Below are 22,425 nucleotides of genomic sequence, written 5' to 3'. Positions count from 1 at the left end.
AATGTGGTCTGTAGCTGTCAACCAGGTGCGCAGGCTCTGTGGTTTTTTGGGTGTTCCAGGCCTAGGTCAGCCCCCAGCTGTGTTTTCCTGGGACCATCTTGTCTGAGCTATAAAGCAATCTGAGATGGCGGCTACTTGTGCTACCAGGTGATGTGAAGCTGTGAATCTAGGCTGGCTGCTGCTAGTTCTGGGCCTGGGGGCACTCAGCAAGAGGTATAGGGACTGGAGACCACTGAGGCGGGGTGCAGCTTGAGAGGATTTAGGAAGTGGTGAAGCATGAGCCAAGGGAATGCAGCTTGGGTGGGCCCATAAGGTGGGTGGGACAGAATATCAGGATATTCAAGGCAGGGCAGAGAGTGTTAGCCAGTTGATGGAGTCTCAGATATGGCACCAGCCTGCCAGCTCTGTGGCTCTGTGGGGGGGATGGTTAGAAAAAAAAGGACAGTGGCCTATGCCAACTTTTCTGTCTGGGAGAAAGCTGTCCTTCACCTTTTGCCTTGATGCCAGACACTTCAGTTTCTCCCTGTATGCAGCTGGTGCCTTTCAAACACCTACCCTGGTATTGGAGCTCAGAGGGAGGGAATCTGAGGAAGTCTGTGTGTGAGTTAAGAGGAGCTGCTTGGGACTCCAGAAGTTTCTTTCACCAATTCAATCCCCACAGGTTTTTGCAGCCAGATATTATGGATACTTATCTTCTTGGCACTGGAACCCTGGGCTGGGGGTCCTGGGACTCCTCGCTCCCCTAGCTCGCAAGGTATCTTTCCCTAATTTTTATCCACCACACATGGATGTGGGACCAGGAGGGATGTGGGAAATAGGAGGGATGTTATGTGTCTCCATCCCTCCTATCAGTCTGGATGGATGTGGTTTTTTCAATTCTGTGGTTGTCAGGCTTTCATTCAACTCAATTTCTGATGGTTCTGAGGGGTGGCTGTTCTACAGTTTAGTTGTAGTTTTGATGTGGTTGTGTGAGGAGGTGAGCCATGTTTACCTATGCCGCCATCTTGACTGGAAGTCCTCTTACTATTTTTTTAACCTACCAAGACATTGGCATTTAAGTTTGTAACATCTAGTCCTCATGTTATAAAGATCACAAATCTGTACTTTATATACTTCGTTTTTTTAAAAAAAAGATTTATTTATTTATTTATTTATTTAGAGGGGAAAGGGAGGGAGAAAGAGAGGGAGAGAAACATCAATGCATGGTTGCCTCTTACACGCCCCCTAAAAGGGACTTGGCCAGCAACCTGGGCATGTGCCCAACCAGGAATCGAACTGGCAACCCTTTGGTTCACAGGCTGGCACTCAATCCACTGAGCCACACCAGTCAGGGCATGTACTTTATATACTTCTTTCAACACATATTTATTGAGGACTGACCACATCCCAAATACTATGCATATAAATATAAATAATGTGTTATCCCTGCCATTGAGGAACTCACAGGCTAGCAACAGAGACCAATATGTTAAATGATCAGAGGCAGAATGAGATGGTGCCAAAGAATGGTCAACTCTGAGTAGGCAGGTCAGGAAGCATGATACTAGGGAGATGCAAATCTGGAAGGATAACTATAACTCTGTTAGGGTATGCCAGGCAGAGGAAACAATGCATAGAGGGGCAAGGAGTGCAACTCTTACAGCAATTATACATAGTTCAGAATAGATGAAACAGTGGGAAGCTGTAGGTATGTGGGACAAATAGGAGTGCTGCAGTTATATCAAGAATGGCTTGTGTTGGAACTGAATGGCTTGTTTCGGGTCCTACTGAAGATGGTGGACACTGAGGAGGTCAGAGAGGCTATGTAGGGCAGCAAGCCCAATCAGCCTGAGTTGCCACCGCCCTAGCAGTAGGAAGAAGTATGGCAGCTGAGGCTGGAAGAGCAGGGGCATCCCTTGGGGATGATGGGTTCCTGAGCCTGGACTCACCCACATATGTTCTCTACAGAGACAGAGCAGAATGAGCTGATATAAATCCAGTGCTGCAGAACAATGGTTCCAATCCAGTGGTCCAGGTCCTTATAGTAAAAAATTTGGAGATGTTTATGACTATTTCTGGGTCATTCTGCAGCATGATGAAAGACATGAACAAGCTTTTAAACCAACAGAGATGCTATTGAGTTAAATGCAACCAATTATGCAGTGTGGCACTTCTGGAGAGTTCTCTTAAAGTTACTTCGAAAGGATCTACGTGAGGAAATAAACTACATCAGTGCAATAATTTAAGGAGCAGCCCCAAAATTATGAAGTTTGGTATCACATGTATTAGTGGAATGGCTTAAAAGATCCATTTTAGAAGCCTGAGGTCATAATTCGGATGCAAAGAATTAGTAGCCCTGGCAACATCGATCATTGGTTATTCAGAAATTTTAACTTTGGAATGAGCTACAGTATGTAGAACAACTTCTTAAAAAGGATGTGAAAAATAATTCTGTCTAGAACCAAAGATATTTCATGATTTCTAACACCACTAGCTACAATAATTTGAGACAGAAGTCTGGTACAGTCTGGAAGTGATCAAAGTAGTATCATAAAATGACAGTGTGTGGAACTATTTGAAAGCAATATTGCAGGCTGTGGTCTTTCCAAATACATATCCCAATCTATTAAATCAATTACTTGATTTGCAACCAAGTCTCAGTTCCCCCTACTTAATTGCGTTTCTTGTGGATATTTATGAAGATATGTTAGAAAACCAATGTGACAACAAGGAGGACATTCTTAATAGAGCATTGGAGTTATATGAAATCCTACCTAAAGAAAAGGACACTTTAAGGAAGGAATATTGGAAATATATTGGAAGATCCCTTTGAAGCAACACAGCACTGAAAGTGTCCCACAAACCAATGTGCAGCAATAACACCATCTAGGAAAACTTGATAGAATGCTTTGATTTCTTTAAGAGAGTCTAATGCAGGAGTTTAAAACTAGAGCAATTATTCCCTTTGCCTGTGGTATAAAACATGGATTGCACAGGTATTGCTTTTTAACAAGAATTAGGTGTGATGTTCTTTGGTGCTGCTGCTACTCAGACTAGCTCTAAGTAATCTGTCTTTTAAAGCAAAGTAATATGGGGCAGGGAGGAGAGAGAAGAAACAAAGTCCCATAAAGGAACTTTTGCAGTCTTGTCAAATTTACACTAATCCTTTGGCATTAACTCCTTCCTAAATGGTGTATGCATCAGGATTTGCAGCATTAATGATTGCAGATAACTTGTATGTAATAGATATGAGGTAACTTAAATTTCGGTTCAGGAAGCAAGGAATGCAACTGTTATGTGAGAGCTGCTATGCCACACTCACAGTATCTTGCTATCACTGTGACCAACTAATGCCCAAAGAATGGTTTTGTAATAAAATTATAGATGTATCCTAAAACAAAAGACAAACACAAACACAAACAACAGCTTCTGTCTACACTAAAAAGTGTGACTTTTATTCCATCTGAAAATTACTTGAGGGACTGAAACACAACCAGGTCTATATTTTATTTATTTAATTGAAAAAATTTTTTTAACTTAAGAGATATATATAGAGAGGGGGGAGGGGAAGGGGAAGAGAGAGAGAGGAACATCAATTTATTGTTCCACTTATTTATGCATTCATTATTGATTTTGATTTTGAGTTGATTTTAGTGTGATCCTCTGACTGAGGATCAAACCTGCAACCTTGGTGTATGGGGTTGAAACTGAGCTACCCAGCCAGGACTACCAGGTCTATATTTTAGAGATATAATTTTGGTAGCAGCATGAAGGATAGTTTAGAAGAAAGACCAGATGCAGACAGACTCAATTAGGAAGGAAATAGTTGACATAACCCAAGCTGACTTGAGTCTTAAAGGCAAAAAGAATCAGTGGTAATGGAGAAGAGAAACTGACTAGAAATAGTGGCTGACTGAATGTGGAGGGTGAAGGAAAACGAGAAGTCAAAGAAGAGTCCCAGATTTGTAGCTTAAATTGATAAGGTGGATAAGCAATGTACGAGAGTAATATATGAGAGGATGAAAATGGGTGCTATAAATCTGAGGTGTCTGCGGCTATATTTTGGGATAATAAGCTGCAGTATGTAGACCAACTTCTTAAAGGGGATGTGAAAAATAATCCTGTCTAGTGGTGATGTCCACCTGGCATCTGGACAAGAGCCAGGAGAGAAAGAATTGGTATTGTCAACATTCATGATATATCAGAAGATACTGTGATGCATAATGTCACAGAGAAGTATGCAGAGTGAGATAAAGTGCAATGATGTATCTCTAAGAATCCCCAACAGTTAAATGGAAGAGATGGTCATCAGCCTAAATGTAGAAAAGCAGGTAGCAGTAATGACCCGAGATTGGGAGTTAGTGCACATACAGAGATGAAGAGATTAGAGTGTGAGGAAATGAGGTGCTGGCAAATGTTTTGTACAAATTATATACCAAAGGTTCCACATTGGATAGGGAAGGAAATATAGAAAGGATGGATTAGTGTAGGGTTGCCAGATTTATCGGGAAAAAAGGGACATCCAGTTAACTTTGAATTTTGGATAAAGAAAATCTTTTTTTTAAGTATATGTATATCCCAAATATTATATGGATCATACTCATACTAAAATTTTTTTCACTGTTAATTTGAAATTCAAATTTTACTGGGTATCCTGTATCTTAGTTGACAACCATAATTAGAAAGAAAAGAAAGACCAAGAGTCTGGGAGCTATCCTGAGGTCAAAGGGCAAGTTCATGGTGTCAAGGAGTCAGCTGAATATTCAAACACTGTCACTTAGGACTTTAGAGGTAGAAGAATGATGAAAAAGATCAAGAAGGATCCATTAGAGTTTGTGGATGAGACAGAATAGAAATGAGGTCCAAGAAGAAACACTAAGGCAAACATACTGGATGGATCATTAGCATGGACACTGGGGTCAGTTAAAATGATAGTTGGAGGTCCCTGAGTAGTGTGGCTCAGTGAATTGGGCATAGTCTGGAAAACTGAAAGGTCACACGTTTGATTCTGGTCATGGCACATGCCTGGGTTGCAGGCCAGGTCCCCATTTGGAGGTGGGCAAGGGGGCAACCAATCAATATTTCTCTCACATATCCATGTTTCCCTACCTTTCTTTCTCCCTCATTTCACCGTTCCCTAAATATAAATAAAAAATATTTTTTTAAAAAAAGAGTTAACGAAGGACTTCCACTTCCGAGGTTATCTGAAGTAGGGGATTATCCAAGAAGGTACTCTGACTGATCTAAGCTTAAAAATTAAAAAGGTTAGATAAAATGCTAAAAATAGATAGCTAGATATGACCTGTCTGATTTTGAATAGAATGTTTTAGGTAGAATGAAAAAGAGATCTGAGAAAGCTAGAATATAATGAGACAAGAAATAAGGAGAGTCTTTCACGTGAGAGATGGCAGTACTTGGAATAGGGAAGCAACAGTGGACATGGAGAGAAATGGATGGTTTTATTGCTAGCAGAGGGGAAGACAGTATCAACTGGTAACAGTCATGGGAATTCTCTTCTAGTTCAATGTTGTTAGGAATGTTCTAGTTGAAAAAGAATGTCTGAATACATGGGAAAGAAAACAGATAATTGAGTACGGTTTATAACAATAGTACTGCCCTTAGACCTGGGTAAGGATCTTCCTTCTGCTGTAAATGGCAAGGTGTCTTTGAAATCAAGGGGCCATGCCAGCTTGGAGCCTGCACTCCTCTTTTAGACTTCCTAGATCTAAGGGCAGACTGAGTTGCTGATTATACATCACTATTTGCAGGGGGTGAGGGGAGGTGGACATAAGCTTGGATGTGTCGATTGCATGCACACATGATCCCTTTTTGAGTAGTAGGTGAAGAAACTACCTAGTGGTAGGAATGGAAAGAGGATAGGGCCAGTCTGACATCTCTAAAAGTCTGAAAATTTGAAATTTAAACATGGTCTTCTGGATTATTATTTAAGTAGATTTGTCCAAGTAGTACGGAATATATTTTTTAAAAAATGTATTTTAAAAAAGTTTATCATCTTGATTTATAACTTAAATATTTGGATATATGATATGTGAGCCTCCAGTGCCATTCTTGCTCGGGCTCTGCAAATTTAGAACAGTATAGTGCAAGGATAACAAATTCACACAGATGAGAGTTCACTTTAGCTGGACCCTTGTGTAGTCAGATTTTCTAGGCTTCTATGTAGCAGATGAGGGAATAAGTAGCGCAAGTTTCCAGGCACTACATTAATGTATACAAAAAAACAGTTTTCTCTATCTGGAAGGTCAACAATTAGAAGGCTATTTTAATGGTAACGGTAATGGTTTCAGTGTAATTTTGAAATGCTTCTTGAATATAGGAGGCAGAAGTTTAAGGTTTAAAGCATGGAAAAGGCCTTAGTAATCATGCAATCAAATTAACTCAACAAATAAAACATAGGTTCTGACAGATGAAGCACATTGACTTAGGTCACAAAGTCAGTTGCAAATGATTTCCAACTCTATCCTCTCTGCCCACTCTTCCACAAATGCTACTTTTCATGCAGACATCTGCTGCCAGTCAATTCCAACTACAAAGTTTTTACTTGCTTTCACTGCTATGTATTAAAGGAAATAAATACTTTCACTTTAAAATTTGGAAGCACTTAAAAAAACAAAACAAGTCCATAAGCCAGTATTACATTTGACTACAAAATATTCTTTAAAACAACAACAACAATGACAAAACAACAAAAAGGCACGAAGGACAAAAATCCAACTTCATAAAGCCACAATATTGGCAATTCTGGATAGTTACTTTTAACTGTTTTCCAGAAAGTTTACGGGCACTTTAGGTCCGTTTTTAGGACCCAAAATACCTTCTGAATGGTTGTGTGATTTAACTATTTTTATTTTTACAATCTATTCCTCTGACTTTCGATCTCACGTGAGACTTTAAATTAAAATTGTGCTCCTTGTTTTGGTTGCAACCGTATTACTGTAACCTATCTCCCCAAATTCCTTATCTTCTAAATTAGAAATCAAAGTACACGCTTACGAAATATCTAACACTCAAGATACTAACTAAACGCTAAAATACACTTAAAAAATAAACCTTGCTTTTCAAACGTCTATAAATATCGCTTACGGATTTTTCTTAGCGGGTCTGAGTTATAAATTAAAATCTTTAAGGGTCCCATGACAAAAGTTAAAAAAAACATCTCCACGGAGACTCTTACCTTCAAGCTCAGAAGTAATCCAAAAGTTCTAGGTTTGCAGGAAGTTATCTCCCTCAAACTTTAGGAGTTGATGGTTTAAGTAACAATAACAAATCTTGTCAAAACACCAAGTGACTTTAAGCCCCTCCCATCAATGGACTACTGCCAAGAAGGAACTTAATTACCGGAAAAATTTTCTCCTTCGAGATGAGCATCCGCGAAATACGGCTTTCTGGGCTCGAAGAGGCAAGGAGGGACCCAAAGGACTCAAGGGGGAAAAAAAGAGAAAGTGGTATGACAAAGTCCTCGAGGCAGTGACGGGGCGCAACCTGGGTCCGGGCAAATTTTGGGGTCCGGAGTAGGGGCCGCCTCAATTCCCGCTGGCAATACTTGGAAGACCCTCCCCTCGCAGCTCCCTTGGGCCACGACTAGTACCCTGCGGAGCCTTGACCTCCTAACCGGGTCCACTTGGCGACCCCGCCTCTTCGGCTCCTTTGATTGGTTTCTACAGGGATCTTTCAGGATGGCTCGCTCAATGAAGGGCCCGGCCGGCAGCCCGGACGCTCCGCCTCCCCCGCCCCCCGCTTAGGGCCCGCCCCTGCCCTGCTCCCGGGAGCAGAGGAGAGTAAATACAACAGGAGCGCAAAATGGCGGAGCCGCCGAGCCCAGTGCACGGCGCTGCAGCCGCCCCCACCGTCCCAGAGAAAGAACCGTTCGGCAAGCTGCAGATCGCTTCCCGGGACCCACCGGGTCCTCTGTCCGCCAAGAAAGTCCGGACTGAGGAGAAGAAAGCGCCGCGGAGACTGAACGGAGAAGGAAGCAGCGGCGGGAACACCAGGCAGCTGCAGTCGCCGGCGGCACCTTCGCCTCAGAGCTATGGCAGCACCACGTCCTGGAGCTTCGCTGCTCTGTCTCCTGCCCCCTCCCCATCCCCGGCTCGGAGCAGTTTCTCTTTCTCCGCTGGCACGGCCGTCCCGTCCTCAGTCCCATCCTCAGCCTCTGCCTCGTCTCAGCCGGTGCCGCGCAAACTGCTGGTCCCTCCTACGCTGTTGCACGCTCAGCCTCACCCTCTCCTGCCGGCCGCCGCCTCCTCGGCCAACGCCAAGCCGCGCAGACCCAAGGAAAAGCGAGAGAAGGAACGGAGGCGGCACGGCCTTGGCGGGGCGGGCGAGGCCGGCGGGGCCGCCCGGGAGGAGAACGGGGAAGTGAAGCTGCTGCCGCGAGGTAGATCCCCGCGCCAGGAGGGGTGGGGGAACGCCAGCCCCCGCCACCCCGCCGCGCCCGCTGGGTTGGAGCAGGGGGAGCGCGGGGGCTGCGTGCACCATCCTGGAGGGGGCGGGAAACGTCCGGTTTTCTGCAGGCGATATTGCAGCCCTCGTGGGGACAGGAAATGGAGCTTATAATTTCGGTCGCAGTTGAGGGGAATGGCCGAAACTCTTTCTGTATCGTTTCTGCCTCTCGCTTAGTAGAATTCGGTCTAGGAGACCCGTCTACGAGTGTTTGGCTACCGAGGGAGATAGGAGGGAATGGTATCGTGAAGGGTTTTGTCTTGTAAAAGATGGTCGATTGATTATTAGACCGTTTAGTGTTGATCATAGAATTCATATTTGTGACAAGGCTCTAGCGCCAGAAAATTCTGTCAAAAAAAGGGGTGTGGAGAGTATTGGCGTCAGCTGGAAGCTACCAGAGGCCTGAGCTTTTCATCCCTATTAGGGAAATGAGGTAGCGTGCAGGGCCCAAAGAGTGCTGTTTCTTAAGGTACCTCTCCCTCCACACTCTCCTTTCCGCTCCGTAGGCTTAAGTGTTTTGAGTGGTCTTGTTTGAAATACCATCCTTCAAAAAGAATTTTCAGCCATATTTTTTTTCCACCTCTGCAGCAAATGATAAAATCAGGAGCGTTAACGTTTTAGGGCCAGAGCAAGTGGCTGCAAAATATTTTAGTAACAGAAAATGGCAAATTCTTATACGTCCCTTTTAGACACGGCTAGACAGATTTAAAATGTAGGTTAGACATATAATTCTTCAGAAAGCATTTCTTTTAAATAAATGATCTTACCTGTTTAGCTATTGATACACAAAGATCTGACAGTAAGTGGTAGGTACAACATGGAGACTGGTTGAAAATTAGATAGTTATGTGACCAGAAGCTTAAAGTGCATAATGATCTTTAATATTCATTGATACGCAGTATTATCAAGATTTTTTGTTTGTTTTGAAAAGAAAAGTGAAGTATCAAACAGTTTTAGCATTGCTGATCTAATGGTACCTTACATCAGGAAAAATTCTCTGTATATTTGAATTGGAATGGCTATTCACAATTTTTAAAAATACTGTAAACGAATATATAGCAACAGTTAATTATTTCTTGATGTTTTCCATGTAATAAAGCTTTGACATCTAAGCATAGGCATCAGGTGCTCTGGCACAAGGTAAAGATCTAAGCTTTGGAGAGGGTTGCTTCTAGGAAAGTGGTTTTTCTAGTAGTTTTAGTCTGGAATTTTAGGTGGTTAGTATTCTGAAGCTATTTTGTCTTAATGATTACATTTAAAAGTTTTAAGTGCCTGGAAGTCTTGCATTATGATGTGTAAACAATGCATTTGCTTTTCTGTGTTCTTTGAGGAAGTGAATGTGGCTGTAACATTGTCAGTGGATTGGAATGGCTGGAAGTAAATAAATAAGCATTCTTTAACAGTTCTGACTTAAAATATGGAGCACATAAGTGTCCCTTAAAGTGAAATGGCTGTTAAAAGGAAAATTTTTCTAGCCTTTTAAGTTATATTTAGGATCCTCCTTTTGAAAGCTACAGCTTACCTTACTAAGCCTGAACGTAAGCAGTGATAGCTTTTCATTAAGATGTGGGGAAGCCCTGACCAGTGTGGCTCGGTTGGCTGGGTGTCCTGTAAAGGGAAAGGTCGCTGGTTCTATTCACGTTAGGGCACATGCCTGGGTTACAGGTTCAGTCCCACGAGCGGCAACCCTATCGATGTTTCTTACCCTCTCTTCCTCCCTCCCTCCCCCCGTTCTCTAAAAACAAATATGTAAAATGTTTTTAAAAAAGCATGTGGGGAAGATGTTTTTATGTGACCTATTTAGGTTTCTTTGATTAGTGACTAGATTATTAACACTTGTAAGATTTTCATTTTTTTTGACAAATGCTGTTTTTATTGAGAAAAAATTAAAAACCAAAAGGGGTTTGCTTTTTGTGTCTTGATGGTAAATTTAATGGCGAAAATGTTAATTTGGGAGGTGCTTATATCCTAAAACTCAGATAAAACTGAATTAAGGTTCTGTTTTACTCAATTAAGAAGATTCGTAAACAACGGTGGTATTAAAATAGCAAGATTACATAATGCATTCAATATAGTTATGATTGCACATAGAAAAGTTCTAATTTGTAATATAGTTCTTATTTCTCTGGGCTTTTTGTAAAAATCTTAGTGAATGGATAACGAGGTATCCTTTTTTTTAGGTATGTATACCTCTTTTTAGTATTGGATAGTTTCATAGGACAGTTCAATGCACTCCTGCAATTATCCCATATCTCACTGATTGAGGAATCTGAATCACAACTAGAAATTAGCTATTAAGACAACTAAGCAAGGTAACAGATCCTTCAAAAAATAAAAAAATGAAAAGTCTTTCAACTTCATTAAGCAATTAAATTCCTTTATTTATTTGTAGTAGGGTTTGTTTTTTGTTTTTGTTTTTTTAAGTCTTTAGTAAGGACTGCTAATTGTGTTAAATGAAAATGTGTATGAAAGGGCTTGGCAGGGCATTTAGTAAATTTTATTTGAGTCAAGAATGATAATTTGTTTTTGTTAACTTCATAACAAATTAAAAGGTGGGTCAGTTTAGATACAGAAAGGATCCTTGACAGTAGATATGTAAGTTAAAAGTGATGAACAAGAGAATTGTAAAAGCATATCAACCTAGGTCAACCTAATATACAGGTTGATGTCTTACACACCTAAAGCCTGTGTCAGTGCTGCAGTTGTCTGGCATGATAGCCAGAGTTATCAAATAAAAGTTATAGAAAAATAAAGGGCAAGACACTTTAGATTTCCAAAACTAGAAAATAACTAGGCTTTGGTTCTTACAGAGGTAATTTGCTGAAGAGTTCATAGCTTATTTTCCTGTAAGATGGAATAACAATGAATCAGTAGATGTGGAAGTTAAAGTAGAACACGTACGGAAGGTATGCAACATTTAGAGTTATAACAAACAACAGAACGAACACATTATTAGGTAACAAAATGTCTTAACTGATTCAGGTAACCAAGAAAACATATATATCTCCTAAATTTTTTTAGTGTTTGCTTTGCATTTATTAACTTTATTTATTAATTTTAGAATGACCCTGTGAAGTATCCCAAGACAGAACCAGAGCGTTTTACGGAATTTTTGACTTGAAAGTAGTTATAGAATTTAACTGTAATGAAAATAGAGGCCTTTCTTAGAATTGAATAATTTGAGGTAGAAATATCAGTGATTTTAAAGGGGTAGCCCTGGTTGCTGTGGCTCAGTTGGTTGGGCATCGTCCTGCAATACGAAAGGTCACCAGTTTGATTCCCAGTTAGGGCACATGCCTAGGCTGCAGGCTCAATCTTGCTTTGTGGCACATATAGAAGCAGCTAACTGTTGTTTCTCACATCAGTGTTTCTCTCTCTCTCACTCTCTCTGTCTTTCTCTTTCTCCCTTTCTCTCTCTCTCAATGAGAATAAAATAAACTAAAAAAAAAAACAAGAAAAAAAAAACTATGGGACTTGTTAATGTTAAGGTATAAATAAGCGATAAAACAAAAATCAATAGCATTCATTCCTTTACACTAGCAATATGCAAGTAGAAAATATATAATAGAAAAATAAAGGTATTTTTAAAAAATAAAAAAAATAAAGGGGTAGATGTTCAAAAGTTTTTCAAACTAGACTTTTCCCCATCTTTCTAATATTGTTCCACAATTTTAGATTAAATTCATATTCAGAGTTTTCATCATTATGACCAAGTGTTTGTCACTGCTGAGATAGTTTACTGTGATTTCATTTTCTTGTGTAACCTTTTGTTTTTCATGCCTTGTATTTTCATTTGGTTAGTTTTATCTGGCAAAGTCTTTCTATATTCTCCAGCAGCTTCATAAAATGCATCTCAGTACAATTTTCCACATGGTCAGATCTGTCAGATATTATTAGTAGTTCCATTTGTTCCTGTAGCCATCCATCCTTTCTGTAGCTGTCCTTCCTGCTTTGGTCTAGATTGTTTCCTTTTAGGCCTGCTGCAAGGCTGTCATTTTGGGACTTCCCATAGCTGACATTCTGGGAATTTCTGTAGTATTAGTTCAGTCCTTTTTTTCTGGATCCTATGTCTTCCTTTTGGTTTATTCCTTTGTTTTGTTTTCTCTACTATTACTCTGAAAGACTGCATGGGAATATATTTTTGGGATTTTATTTTTACCCTCACACTTTACTGTTTGACTGTTGAGCGATTTCTATAGTGGACATATTTTCCCTCAGAAGCTTGGAGGTCTTCCGTTACTGCCTGGCTGCAATGTTGGTATTTCAAAATTTGATCTTCAAATAGTCTTTGTTCAACTGTCTGGGAGATTTGAGCACTTTCACTGAATTTTAACATTTCAGGTATCTTAAAAAATGTTTTATGACTTCTTCTTGTTCATTGTTACTGTATTATAGCATCTTGTTCCTTTTTCATGGGGCACATTTATTATCTCTTCAAGGATATTAATCATGCTTGCTTTGACATGTTCTGTTTTTGCATTGTTTTTGGTTTCTCTGACTTTTCTGTTTGTTTGGTCTCTTGTTGTTGGAGGCTTTCTGCATGTCTGTGTAATCCTTAGCAGTTCCTTTATAATCAAGAGAAGGTTTCAAACGTAATAGGAAGCTCACTGGACATGTATTGAGCATGGCTTAATGATTAATGAACTCTGATGTTTTTACCTTTACTTCTTGTCTCTGGTGGTGAATAAGAAGACTTTTAATTTCTTCAGATAAGAGTCCTTCATTTTTCTGTCTGTGTGTGAGTGTAATAATGAGGAGAGAAGGGCATTGGCAAAGGTTATGAGTTTGGATGGCAGGGTACTTACCGGTCCTTGGTTGGGGAAGAAGGCTACAAGTTTCACCATTGGGTTTATAAATTTTCACTTAGTCTCCCTGTTTTCATACCATTTAACTTCTGTGTGGGATGCCTGCAAATCTGGAGCCACTCTGATTAGGTTTGCTGGATACCATATCTCATTCCCATGGCAGGGGGAGGGGGGAGGGAAAAAGAGAGAGGGGGAGGGAGGGAGGGAGGGAGAGAGAGGGGGAGGAGGAGGGGGGAGAGAGAGTGAGTGAGTGAGTGAGTGTGTGTGTGTGTGTGTGTGTGTGTGTGTGTGTGGGTTGGGGGGTTTGGTTCTCCCCTCTTGCCTATTCCAGAGGCTCTAGTTTCTAAGCCTTTCTGGAGTACTGCAGAGTAAATAATCTTTTTGTTACCTCTTTTGGTACAGACTTAACATTAACCTTCTGCTCTAAGTCACTTACAGTTTCACCATCAGCATTCTGTCTTTATGCGTTATATTTAAGGTTACAATAATAGTGTCTCCTACTTACATCAAAGGTGGAATTTCTGATTCTTTTTCTTATTTTTTGAGAAGGTTTTTCAAGAAGAGATCTTAAATTTTAGCCTTATTTTGATTTGTTCCTATTTGTCTGACATTGGTGAAGTCACTTAATCTTTTTGAGCCTGTATTCATCTGTTATACAGAGATATCTCTTTCACAGCATGATTGTTGGAATTATATGAACCTGCATGTTGTAGGCATTCATAAGCGATGTTAGTTCCTAACCCTTTTTTCCTTCCATTTAATACATTGGAGACATTTAGTTGGTATCCTGGTTTCTAGGAATTTCTGGTGTGTTTAAGTATAAACCATATGAACTTTTTAAACTAAATTTATATTTTAGAGATTGAAAAGTATTATAGTAAGTGTCTAATTTTTCACCATCCTAAAATGAATTAAACTTTCAGATTATGGATAAACTACTTAAAATAGAATATTAAAAAAATGATAAGTAAGAGAAAAGAATTATAATGAAATATTGTGGCTTATATAAAATTATTTTTGTGTGGTTGAGAATTGATAATAAAAGGGCATTCTTATCAATGAAACTAACATTTTTATAACTTCAAACATTTCACACGTGTGAAGATAAATGTGTACATATTTTTTCTAAAATTGTAGATTGAAAATAATTTTTTATCATGGAATTTTTTTAAAGTGTATTTTATCGATTATGCTATCACAGTTGCCCCATTTTTTTCCTCCCCTTTATTCCCCTCCACCCTGCACCCGCCTTCCCCCAGCATTCCCCATTCTTAGTTCATGTCCCTGGGTCATGCATATAAGTTCTTTGTCTTCTCCATTTCCTATACTGTTCTTAGCATCCTCCTGTCTATTTTGTACCTACCATTTATGCTTCTTATTCCCTGTACCATTTCTGCCATTCTCCTCCTTCCCCATCCCTACTGATAACCCTCCATGTGATCTCCATTTCTGTGATTCTGTTCTAGTTGTTTGCCTAGGTTTGTTTGTTTTTCTTTTTTTTTTTAGGTTCAGTTGTTGATAGTTGTTTGTCATTTTACTGTTCATAGTTTTTGATCATCTTTTTCTTAAATAAGCCCCTTTAACATTTCATATAATTAGGGGTTGGTAATGATAAACTCCTTTACTTTTTTGTCACGGGAGCTCTTTATCTGCCCTTTGATTCTAAACGATAGCTTTGCTGAATAGAGCAATCTTGGCTGTAGGTTCCTACTTTTCATGTTTCTTGTCAGCCCCTTCTTGCTGCAAGGTTTCTTTTGAGAAATCAGCTGATAGTCTTATGGGTAGGTAGTCTTGAAGGTAACTGTCGCCTTTCTTCTTGCAGCTTTTAAGATGCTCTCCTTATCTTTCATCTTGGGTAATGTAATTATCATGTGCCTTGGTGTGTGCTTCCTTGGGTCCAGCTTCTTTGGGACTCTTCCAGGCTTCCTGGATCTCCTGGAAGTCTATTTCCTTCACCAGATGGGGGAAGTTGTCCTTCATTATTTTTTCAAATAAGTTTTCCATTTCTTGCTCTTCCTCTTCTCCTTCTGCACCCCTATGATTCAGATGTTGGAATGTTTAAAGTTGTCCCAGAGGTTCCTAAGCCTCTCCTTACGTGTTTGAATTCTTGTTTCTTCATTCTGTTCTGGTTGAATGTTTATCTGTTCCTTTTGCTCCAAATCATTGATTTGAGACCCTGTTTCCTTCCCTTTGCTGTTGGTTCCCTGTACATTTTTCTTTATTTCACTTTGCCTAGCCTTCACTTTTTCCTCCATTTTGTGACCATACTCCACTATTTCTTTGAGCATCCTGTTTACTACCAGTGTTTTGAACTGTGCACCTGATAGGTTGGCTATCTGTGCATCGCTTAGTTCTGTTTTTGGAGCTTTGATCTGTTCTTTCATTTGGGCCATATTTCTTTGTGTCAGTGTGCCTGTTATGTTGGAAGGGGCAGAACCTAGGTATTCATTAGGGTGGGGCAACTCACCTTGCTGTGTTGTGGCGCTCTATGTGAGGGAGGGGTCGGAGAGAGAACAGTGGCGCTTGCCTGGTTCTTTGCTGGCTTTCAGTCACTTCCCCTGGTACCACAAGCAAATTGGGCCCTTGTGGTGCTAAATCCTGGGTGGATGGGTTTGTGTATCTTCTAGGACCCTGTGGGTCTCTCCAGCAAACTTTCCTATGAGTCTGGGAGTTTCTGCCACTGCCACAACCCCCACCGGTTTTTACAGCCAGAGGTTTTGAGGCTTGCTTTTGCAGCGCTGGAACCTTGGGTTTCCTGGTCTGTCAGTCACTGCCTCACCCACTCCTCCAGCCGCCACCTTGCTGCACGTCCTCTCCCCTTGGGCAGCCTGTCTCGTCCCCTTTTAGCTGTCTGGATGAATGTTTCTTTTTGAACTTCTTAGTTGTTGGACTTGCATAGTTTGATTTTCTGTTCCAGTTTTTTGTTTTTAAATTTTGTTTTCCTTTTGGTTATGTGAGGAGACAAAGTATATCTTATCTACGCCTCCATCTTGGCTGGAAGTCAAAACTTTTAATTAATACAAAAGAAACCAGAATAGTGTTGTGAATTCTGGGTCTACCTATTATCCTTCTTCAACAGTTATCAACATTTTACAATTTATGTTTCATTTCCCTTCCTCCACTTATTCTTATTGTGTTGCTCTGGTATTTTAAAGCACATTCCCAACATATATCATTTCACCCAGAATAACTAGGATTGAAATTTCTTCCGTTACAGAACTAATGGTGCTTATAAAATTTTAACATGTATATGTATACGTAAAAGAGTGAAATTCTCCCATAGTGCCAAACTATCATTAACAATTAGTTAATTCTTCTCTGAAATGGATGTGTTTGTATATTTTTAGATTAACTGTTTAAAAAATTATTTAAATTCATGATAAAATACACATAACATAAAATTAACTCTTTTAGGCATTTTAAGTGTATAATTTAGAGACATTGAATATATTCACATTGTTATGCAGCCATCACCACTGTCCTTTTCCAGTACTTTTTTCTCTTCCCAAATTGAAATTCCATACCTGTTATAGAATAACTGTTTCCATCATCCACCAGCCAGCCCCTGGTAACCACCATTTTACTTTCTGTCTCTATGAATTTTACTACTCGAAGTACCTTATAGGAGTAGAATCATGAAGTATTTTTTCTTTTGTGACAGGCTTATTTCAATTAGTGTAATGCCTTCAAAGTTTCATCTTCGTTGCAGCATGTGTGAGAATTTCCCTTTTAAGGCCGAATAATATTTGTATGAGCATCCCACATTTTGTTTACCATTCATCCTTGATGGATACTTGGGTTCTTCTACCTTTTATCTATTACGCATAATGCTGCTATGAACATGGATGTACTGATACCTGTTTAGTATCATGAAAGTTAAATAATCTAAGCATACATATACACATAACAGCTAAGTGAAGCAGATGATTGCAAAGTCAGTGTACATTCAGCCACATCAGCATAGGAAATAAAACATTGGGATTAGATGGGCCTGTATTGAGTGGTTGCCATGTGCCATGGTATTATCTCAATAGTTTTAGATTTTATAACTTGCTCAGAGTTGCATAGCTAATATATGAAGATTTTGGATCTACCTCATCTCTGCCGGGGTTGGTGCCTAACTACACAAGGCTGCAGTTAACTTAATTTTTTCCCCCTTAAGAGTGTGGTAAACAGGAAGAAGAAAGTAAAGATGAACTTTAAAATTTTTTCCAAGTTATTTATTTTAAAAAATTTCTTATGATAAAAAATTTTAAGCATACAGAGAAGTTGAAAGGATAATACAGTGACCCTTTGCAGATTTTCCTCCTAGATTCAACAGCTGTAAATACTCCAATATTTTCATATATATATATATATGCACTAAATCATTTGAAAGTAAATTGTAGACGTCATACTTCATTCTTAAGTATTTCAGTTTTTATTTCCTAAAGTAACCACTTAACCACAATAACATTAAAACACTTAAGAAAATAATCACATAGCCAGTCCATATACAATTCTCCTATTATATCTCAAACATATTATATCTGCTTATTTATTTAAATCTAGACCTGTCTGCCCTCTTCACTTTTTTTCATATGGTATTAACTTTTTGAAGATATCAGTTCAACAAAGCTGTTATCTTGTAGATTTTTTTTATATTCATGATATTTAAAATAATTGTTTTATTGTGGTATTTAACTTGATCTTTTGTATTTCTCATAAATTACAAACTTGGTGTAAAGGCTTGGTTAAATTCAGATTAAGTAGTCTTGGTAAGATTATTTGATAGGTGTACTTCATATTACATTTCATCAGGAGGGAATAGTGCCATTAGTAATGGTGCTAAGTTTGATCACTTGGTTGAGGTGACCACTGTCACCATTTTAATAGTTATTTCCTATTGGTGTGTAGTTTGTAATCTGTGACATGATGCTTTGTCAATACCCAGTTTTCAACCATCTTTTGCCTCATGGCTAGTATCAATTAATCCTCCTTGCCTGAATAACCTGTTTCATTGGGGGTTAAAGAACAATACCAGACTATTTCTAAATGAAAAATTAATTAGTTTTGAGGTTGGGAATTCAAAAGAAATTGCTACTCCTTTCAGTTACAGTTTATATTAACTATTACTTTATAATAGTTTCAGATGTACAACATAGTGATTAGACAATCATATACTTTTCAAAGTGTTTTTCTTGATATTTCCAGTACCCAACTGGCACCATATATAGTTACTACAATATTATTGACTATATTTCCTATGTTGTACTGCTACTCTTATCTAGATTAAATTTAGCAGTCTATTTTGATTTTGGGCACCAAAATAAGTACTATAATTTTTTTTTTTTTTTTGGTGGGATGGATTGATCATAAAATTCAGAACGGTGGGACTTCTGGTCAAGATTAAGGTGAGGGAAACAGGGCTTGCCTCCATGCACAACCACAACTACAGAATTAAAGAAACCACATCCATCCAGACTGGTCAGAGGGGTGAAGATACAGAGATGTGGAACAGGCTGGTCCTGCAACCATGGGTGCTAGATAAAAATTCAGGAGGGATATCTCAGGAGTGAGGAGTCCCAGCCCCACAACTAGCCCTCCAGCCCTGGGTTCCAGTGCCAGGAAGTAAGTCCCTATAACTTCTGGCTGTTGAAACCAGCAGGGACTGAGGAGGTAGAAGAAAATTCTGGAGTCCCAAGCAGTTCCTTGTAAAAGAACCTACATGTGGACTTACTCATACTCATTCCCTCTGAGCTCCAGCACCAGGGTAGCAGCTTGAAAGACTACCTCTGAGCTCCAGCACCAGTGGCATACAAGGAGAGACTGAAGGATCTGGCATCAGGCCAGAGATGAGGGACAGTTTTCTCCAAGACAGAAAGGTGGGCAAAGGCCATTGTGACTTTTTTGATTCCTCTCCCCACAGATCTACAGCTCCATCAGGCTGGTGCCGTATCTGCAACTTCACCAACTTGGGTGACACTTGTTAGTCCTGCTATGGAGATGTCCTGAGGCTTTGCCCAACCCAATTTACAGGCTCACCTATCTTAACAGTTGCTTTTCCTTATGAATGGCTGGTCTTGGCTCCTGCTTCACAACATCCTAAATACTCTAAAACAATCAAAGGCCAGCCTCAGGGAGCCCCCAGTCCCCAACCCCCACATCTCTTGCTAAGGGGCCCCAGCTCAGCATTAGCAGCAGCTAGCCTAGATTCACAGGTTGGCTTTTCCTGGGAATCTCCAAGCCCAGCACAAGTAGCAACTGCAGATTACTTTGTAGCTCATGCAGGGTGGCCCCAGGCAAAACACAAGTGGAGGCTGGCCTTGGCTTGCATCACCCAGGAAGCCCCAGATCCTGCACAACCAGTGGACAACTACAGACCACATTGGAGAATTACCACCCTGCCCCTACATAGCTGATCCTCCACGGAGGATGGAGGTTGGTGGTCAGAGGTCACAGACAGTCCTTGCAACTGACTTGCTTGGGTAAATCCGTCCCATTAACCTGCCAACAGCAACCAAGGCTCAACTACAAGAGGAGGGTATACTCAGCCCAGACGAAGGGTATATCTTGAGTACCCAGCTAGGGTGATAGGGGAGGCTGTGCCTACATCATTAGGCCATGCTACCAAGACAGAGTTTTAGCAGCTCTGCCTAGTATATGGAAACAAACACAGGGAGGTTACCAAAATGAAAAGACAAACATAGCCCAAATGAAAGAATAGATCAAAATTCCAGAAAAAGAACTAAATGAACTGATAATAAGCAATCTATTAAATGCACAGTTCAGAACACTGGTTATAAGGATGCTCAAGGAACTTAGTGAGGACCTCCGCAACATAAAAAAGATCCAGTCAGAAAATGAAGGATGCACCAATTAAAACAACAATTTACAGGCAAACAACAGTAGAGTAGATGAAACCGAGAATCAATAATTTGGAACCTGAGGAAGCAAAAAACAACCAATGAGAACAAGAAGGAAAAAGAATCCCCAAAACGAGGATGGCTTAAGCAGCCCTTGGGACAACTATAAGCCTTCCAACATTCATATCATAGGGGTGCCAGAGGAGAAGAGAAAGAGTAATAAATTGGAAATCTATTTGAAAAAAATAATGAAAAAAAACTTACCTAACTTGGTGAAGGAAATAGACATGCAAGTCCAGGAAGCACAGAGAGTCCCAAACAAGTTGGATGTAAGGAGGCCCACTCCAAAATACATCATAATTAAATGCCAGAGGTTAAAGATAAAGAGAGAATTTTAAAAGCTACAAGAGAAAAGCAGTTAGTTTGCTACAGGGGAGTTCCCATAAGACTGTCAGTTGATTTCTCAAAAGACATTTTTGCAGACTAGAAGGGATTGGCAAGAAGCATTCAAAGTCCTGAAAAGCAGGGACCTATAGCCAAATTGCTCTAGCTAGCAAAGCTATCTATCATTTAGAATCAAAGGGCAGAGAGAGAGCTTCCTTGACTAGAGAAAACTAAAGGAGTCGATCATCAGCAAACCATTAGTATATGAAATGTTAAAGGGTCTTATTTAAGAAAAAGAAGGTCAAACATACCTATCAACAGTTGAATCTAAAAAACAAACTAAGCAAACGAGAACAGAGAATGAGCATTTTGATAGTTTCCAGATGAGAGGGAGATTTCAGGGAATGGGTAAAGAGGTGGGGGGATTAAGAAGTACAAATAGGTGGTTACAGAATAGGCATGGTGATGGAAAGTACAGTATTGTAAATGGAATAGCCAAAAGAATTTATGTGCATGATCCATGGACATGAACAAAAGTATGGGAGTTGTCTGGGCAGAGGGGGGCAGAGTGGGAAAAATTAGGACAACTGTAATGTAATAAAATATAATTTAAGAAATAATTTGTTAACAAAAAATTCAGAACCACAGATACTATAAATTAATTGGTTCTGACTAGAATCTTACGGTAAACTTTTTTTTTAAACATTTTTAAATTTTTATTTACTTTTAGAGGGCAGGGGGAAGGGAGAGAGGAAGAGAGGGAGAGAAACATCAGTGTGAGATTCGGTTGCCTCTTGCATGCCTCCAACCAGGGACCTGGCCTGTAGCCCAGGCAGTGCCCTGACCGGGAAATGAACTGGTGGTGACCTTTAACTTTGTAGGAGGACATCCAGCCAACTGAACCACACTGGACAGGTCCTCTTTAGCTTTTTTATAGAATGGGTATATGTTTTCTTTAGGTGTTACTTAATTTAGAGCCACTTTCACTGGTTAGATATATAACTATTCTGGAAAATAAATGCCCTCATTTCATTTTTCTGGCGAATCACTGATGAACTTTATATCTTAAGGGGAGAAATATTTACCATTTTTCAGTTTTCTCCTTTGAGGATAATGAAAATACTGGAATTCTTAAGTTCTGTCAAGCTTTTTTGAGATGGGCGACAAGCAGATGAAGTGAGTACTTAGGGCATGCAACTTGAACTAGACTATAAGCTTCTTGAGTACAGAAACAACAATAAGAACAATACTTAACATTTAAAGAACTGTGTTTACTGTGTTATATATATTTTTATTTAATTTTCACAACTTTTAAAAAGTTCAGTCAGATATTAGCCTTTTATAAGTTCTGTGTGGAAGCTTAGAAGATTTAAGTAACTTGCCCATGGATATAAAATAAACAGTAAACCTAGGTTTCACATCTTTAGATAGTTTGATTTCCAGCTCTTAGCTGTGTAAATTGCGTTAATATTTTTAAAATTTCCTTCATCTGGAAATGTACCCTTCATTGTGAGGTAGTTTCTCAAATAAATGAGCTGAGCTTTGATGGAAAAATAGTACTTGGGTAAGTGGAGATGAGGAGGTAATGACTTGTTAGTCTGAGGGGATGGTGTGAAAAAGATTGTAGAGATGGAGGTGTGCATAGCACAGTCAGTAGCCTGCGAACAGAACTATTTGGCTGGATTGGTGATTTGTACAAAGTTGGGAGCTAGGATGGCATGGCATTTGAAAATCTTCCACAGTTTGCCTTTTATTTGCCAGGATATGAAGTTTAGACTTCATTCTCTGGTCAGTAACAGCAAGGCACAGTTGTTTTAGTAGGGTGATAATATATTCAAATTGGTCATTTTGGTAGCATTGTATAGGATGATTGAGAGAAAAATTAGAGACAGGGATATTGGAGATACTGTAGTAGTAAAGTGATGTGATTTTAGTGACAAAATGGTTGG

General features: G+C 39.6%; 1 protein-coding gene and 1 pseudogene across 2 annotated transcripts in view; both read left to right on the top strand.

Moving 5' to 3' along the window:
- The first annotated feature begins 1,772 nt into the window (after positions 1-1,772).
- Positions 1,773-2,859, top strand: LOC129063333 (protein farnesyltransferase/geranylgeranyltransferase type-1 subunit alpha-like; annotated as a pseudogene).
- Positions 2,860-7,770: 4,911 nt separating this feature from the next.
- The window catches only part of RSBN1L (round spermatid basic protein 1 like), a 69,484-nt gene continuing 54,829 nt past the window's right edge, over positions 7,771-22,425 (top strand). For both annotated transcript variants that reach the window (XM_054564183.1, XM_054564182.1), the window contains exon 1: positions 7,771-8,377. In XM_054564183.1, the coding sequence (XP_054420158.1) occupies positions 7,801-8,377 (577 nt within the window). In that variant the 5' untranslated portion in view covers positions 7,771-7,800. The remainder of the gene's footprint in view (positions 8,378-22,425) is intronic.

This window comes from Pteronotus mesoamericanus, unplaced genomic scaffold (genome assembly GCF_021234165.1).
Source record: "Pteronotus mesoamericanus isolate MK-2021 breed Mesoamerican mustached bat unplaced genomic scaffold, CSHL_Meso_final scaffold_85, whole genome shotgun sequence".
Lineage (NCBI taxonomy): Eukaryota > Metazoa > Chordata > Mammalia > Chiroptera > Mormoopidae > Pteronotus > Pteronotus mesoamericanus.
The sequence above is the reverse complement of the archived record's forward strand: the minus strand, read 5'-3'. Positions and strand labels throughout refer to the sequence as shown.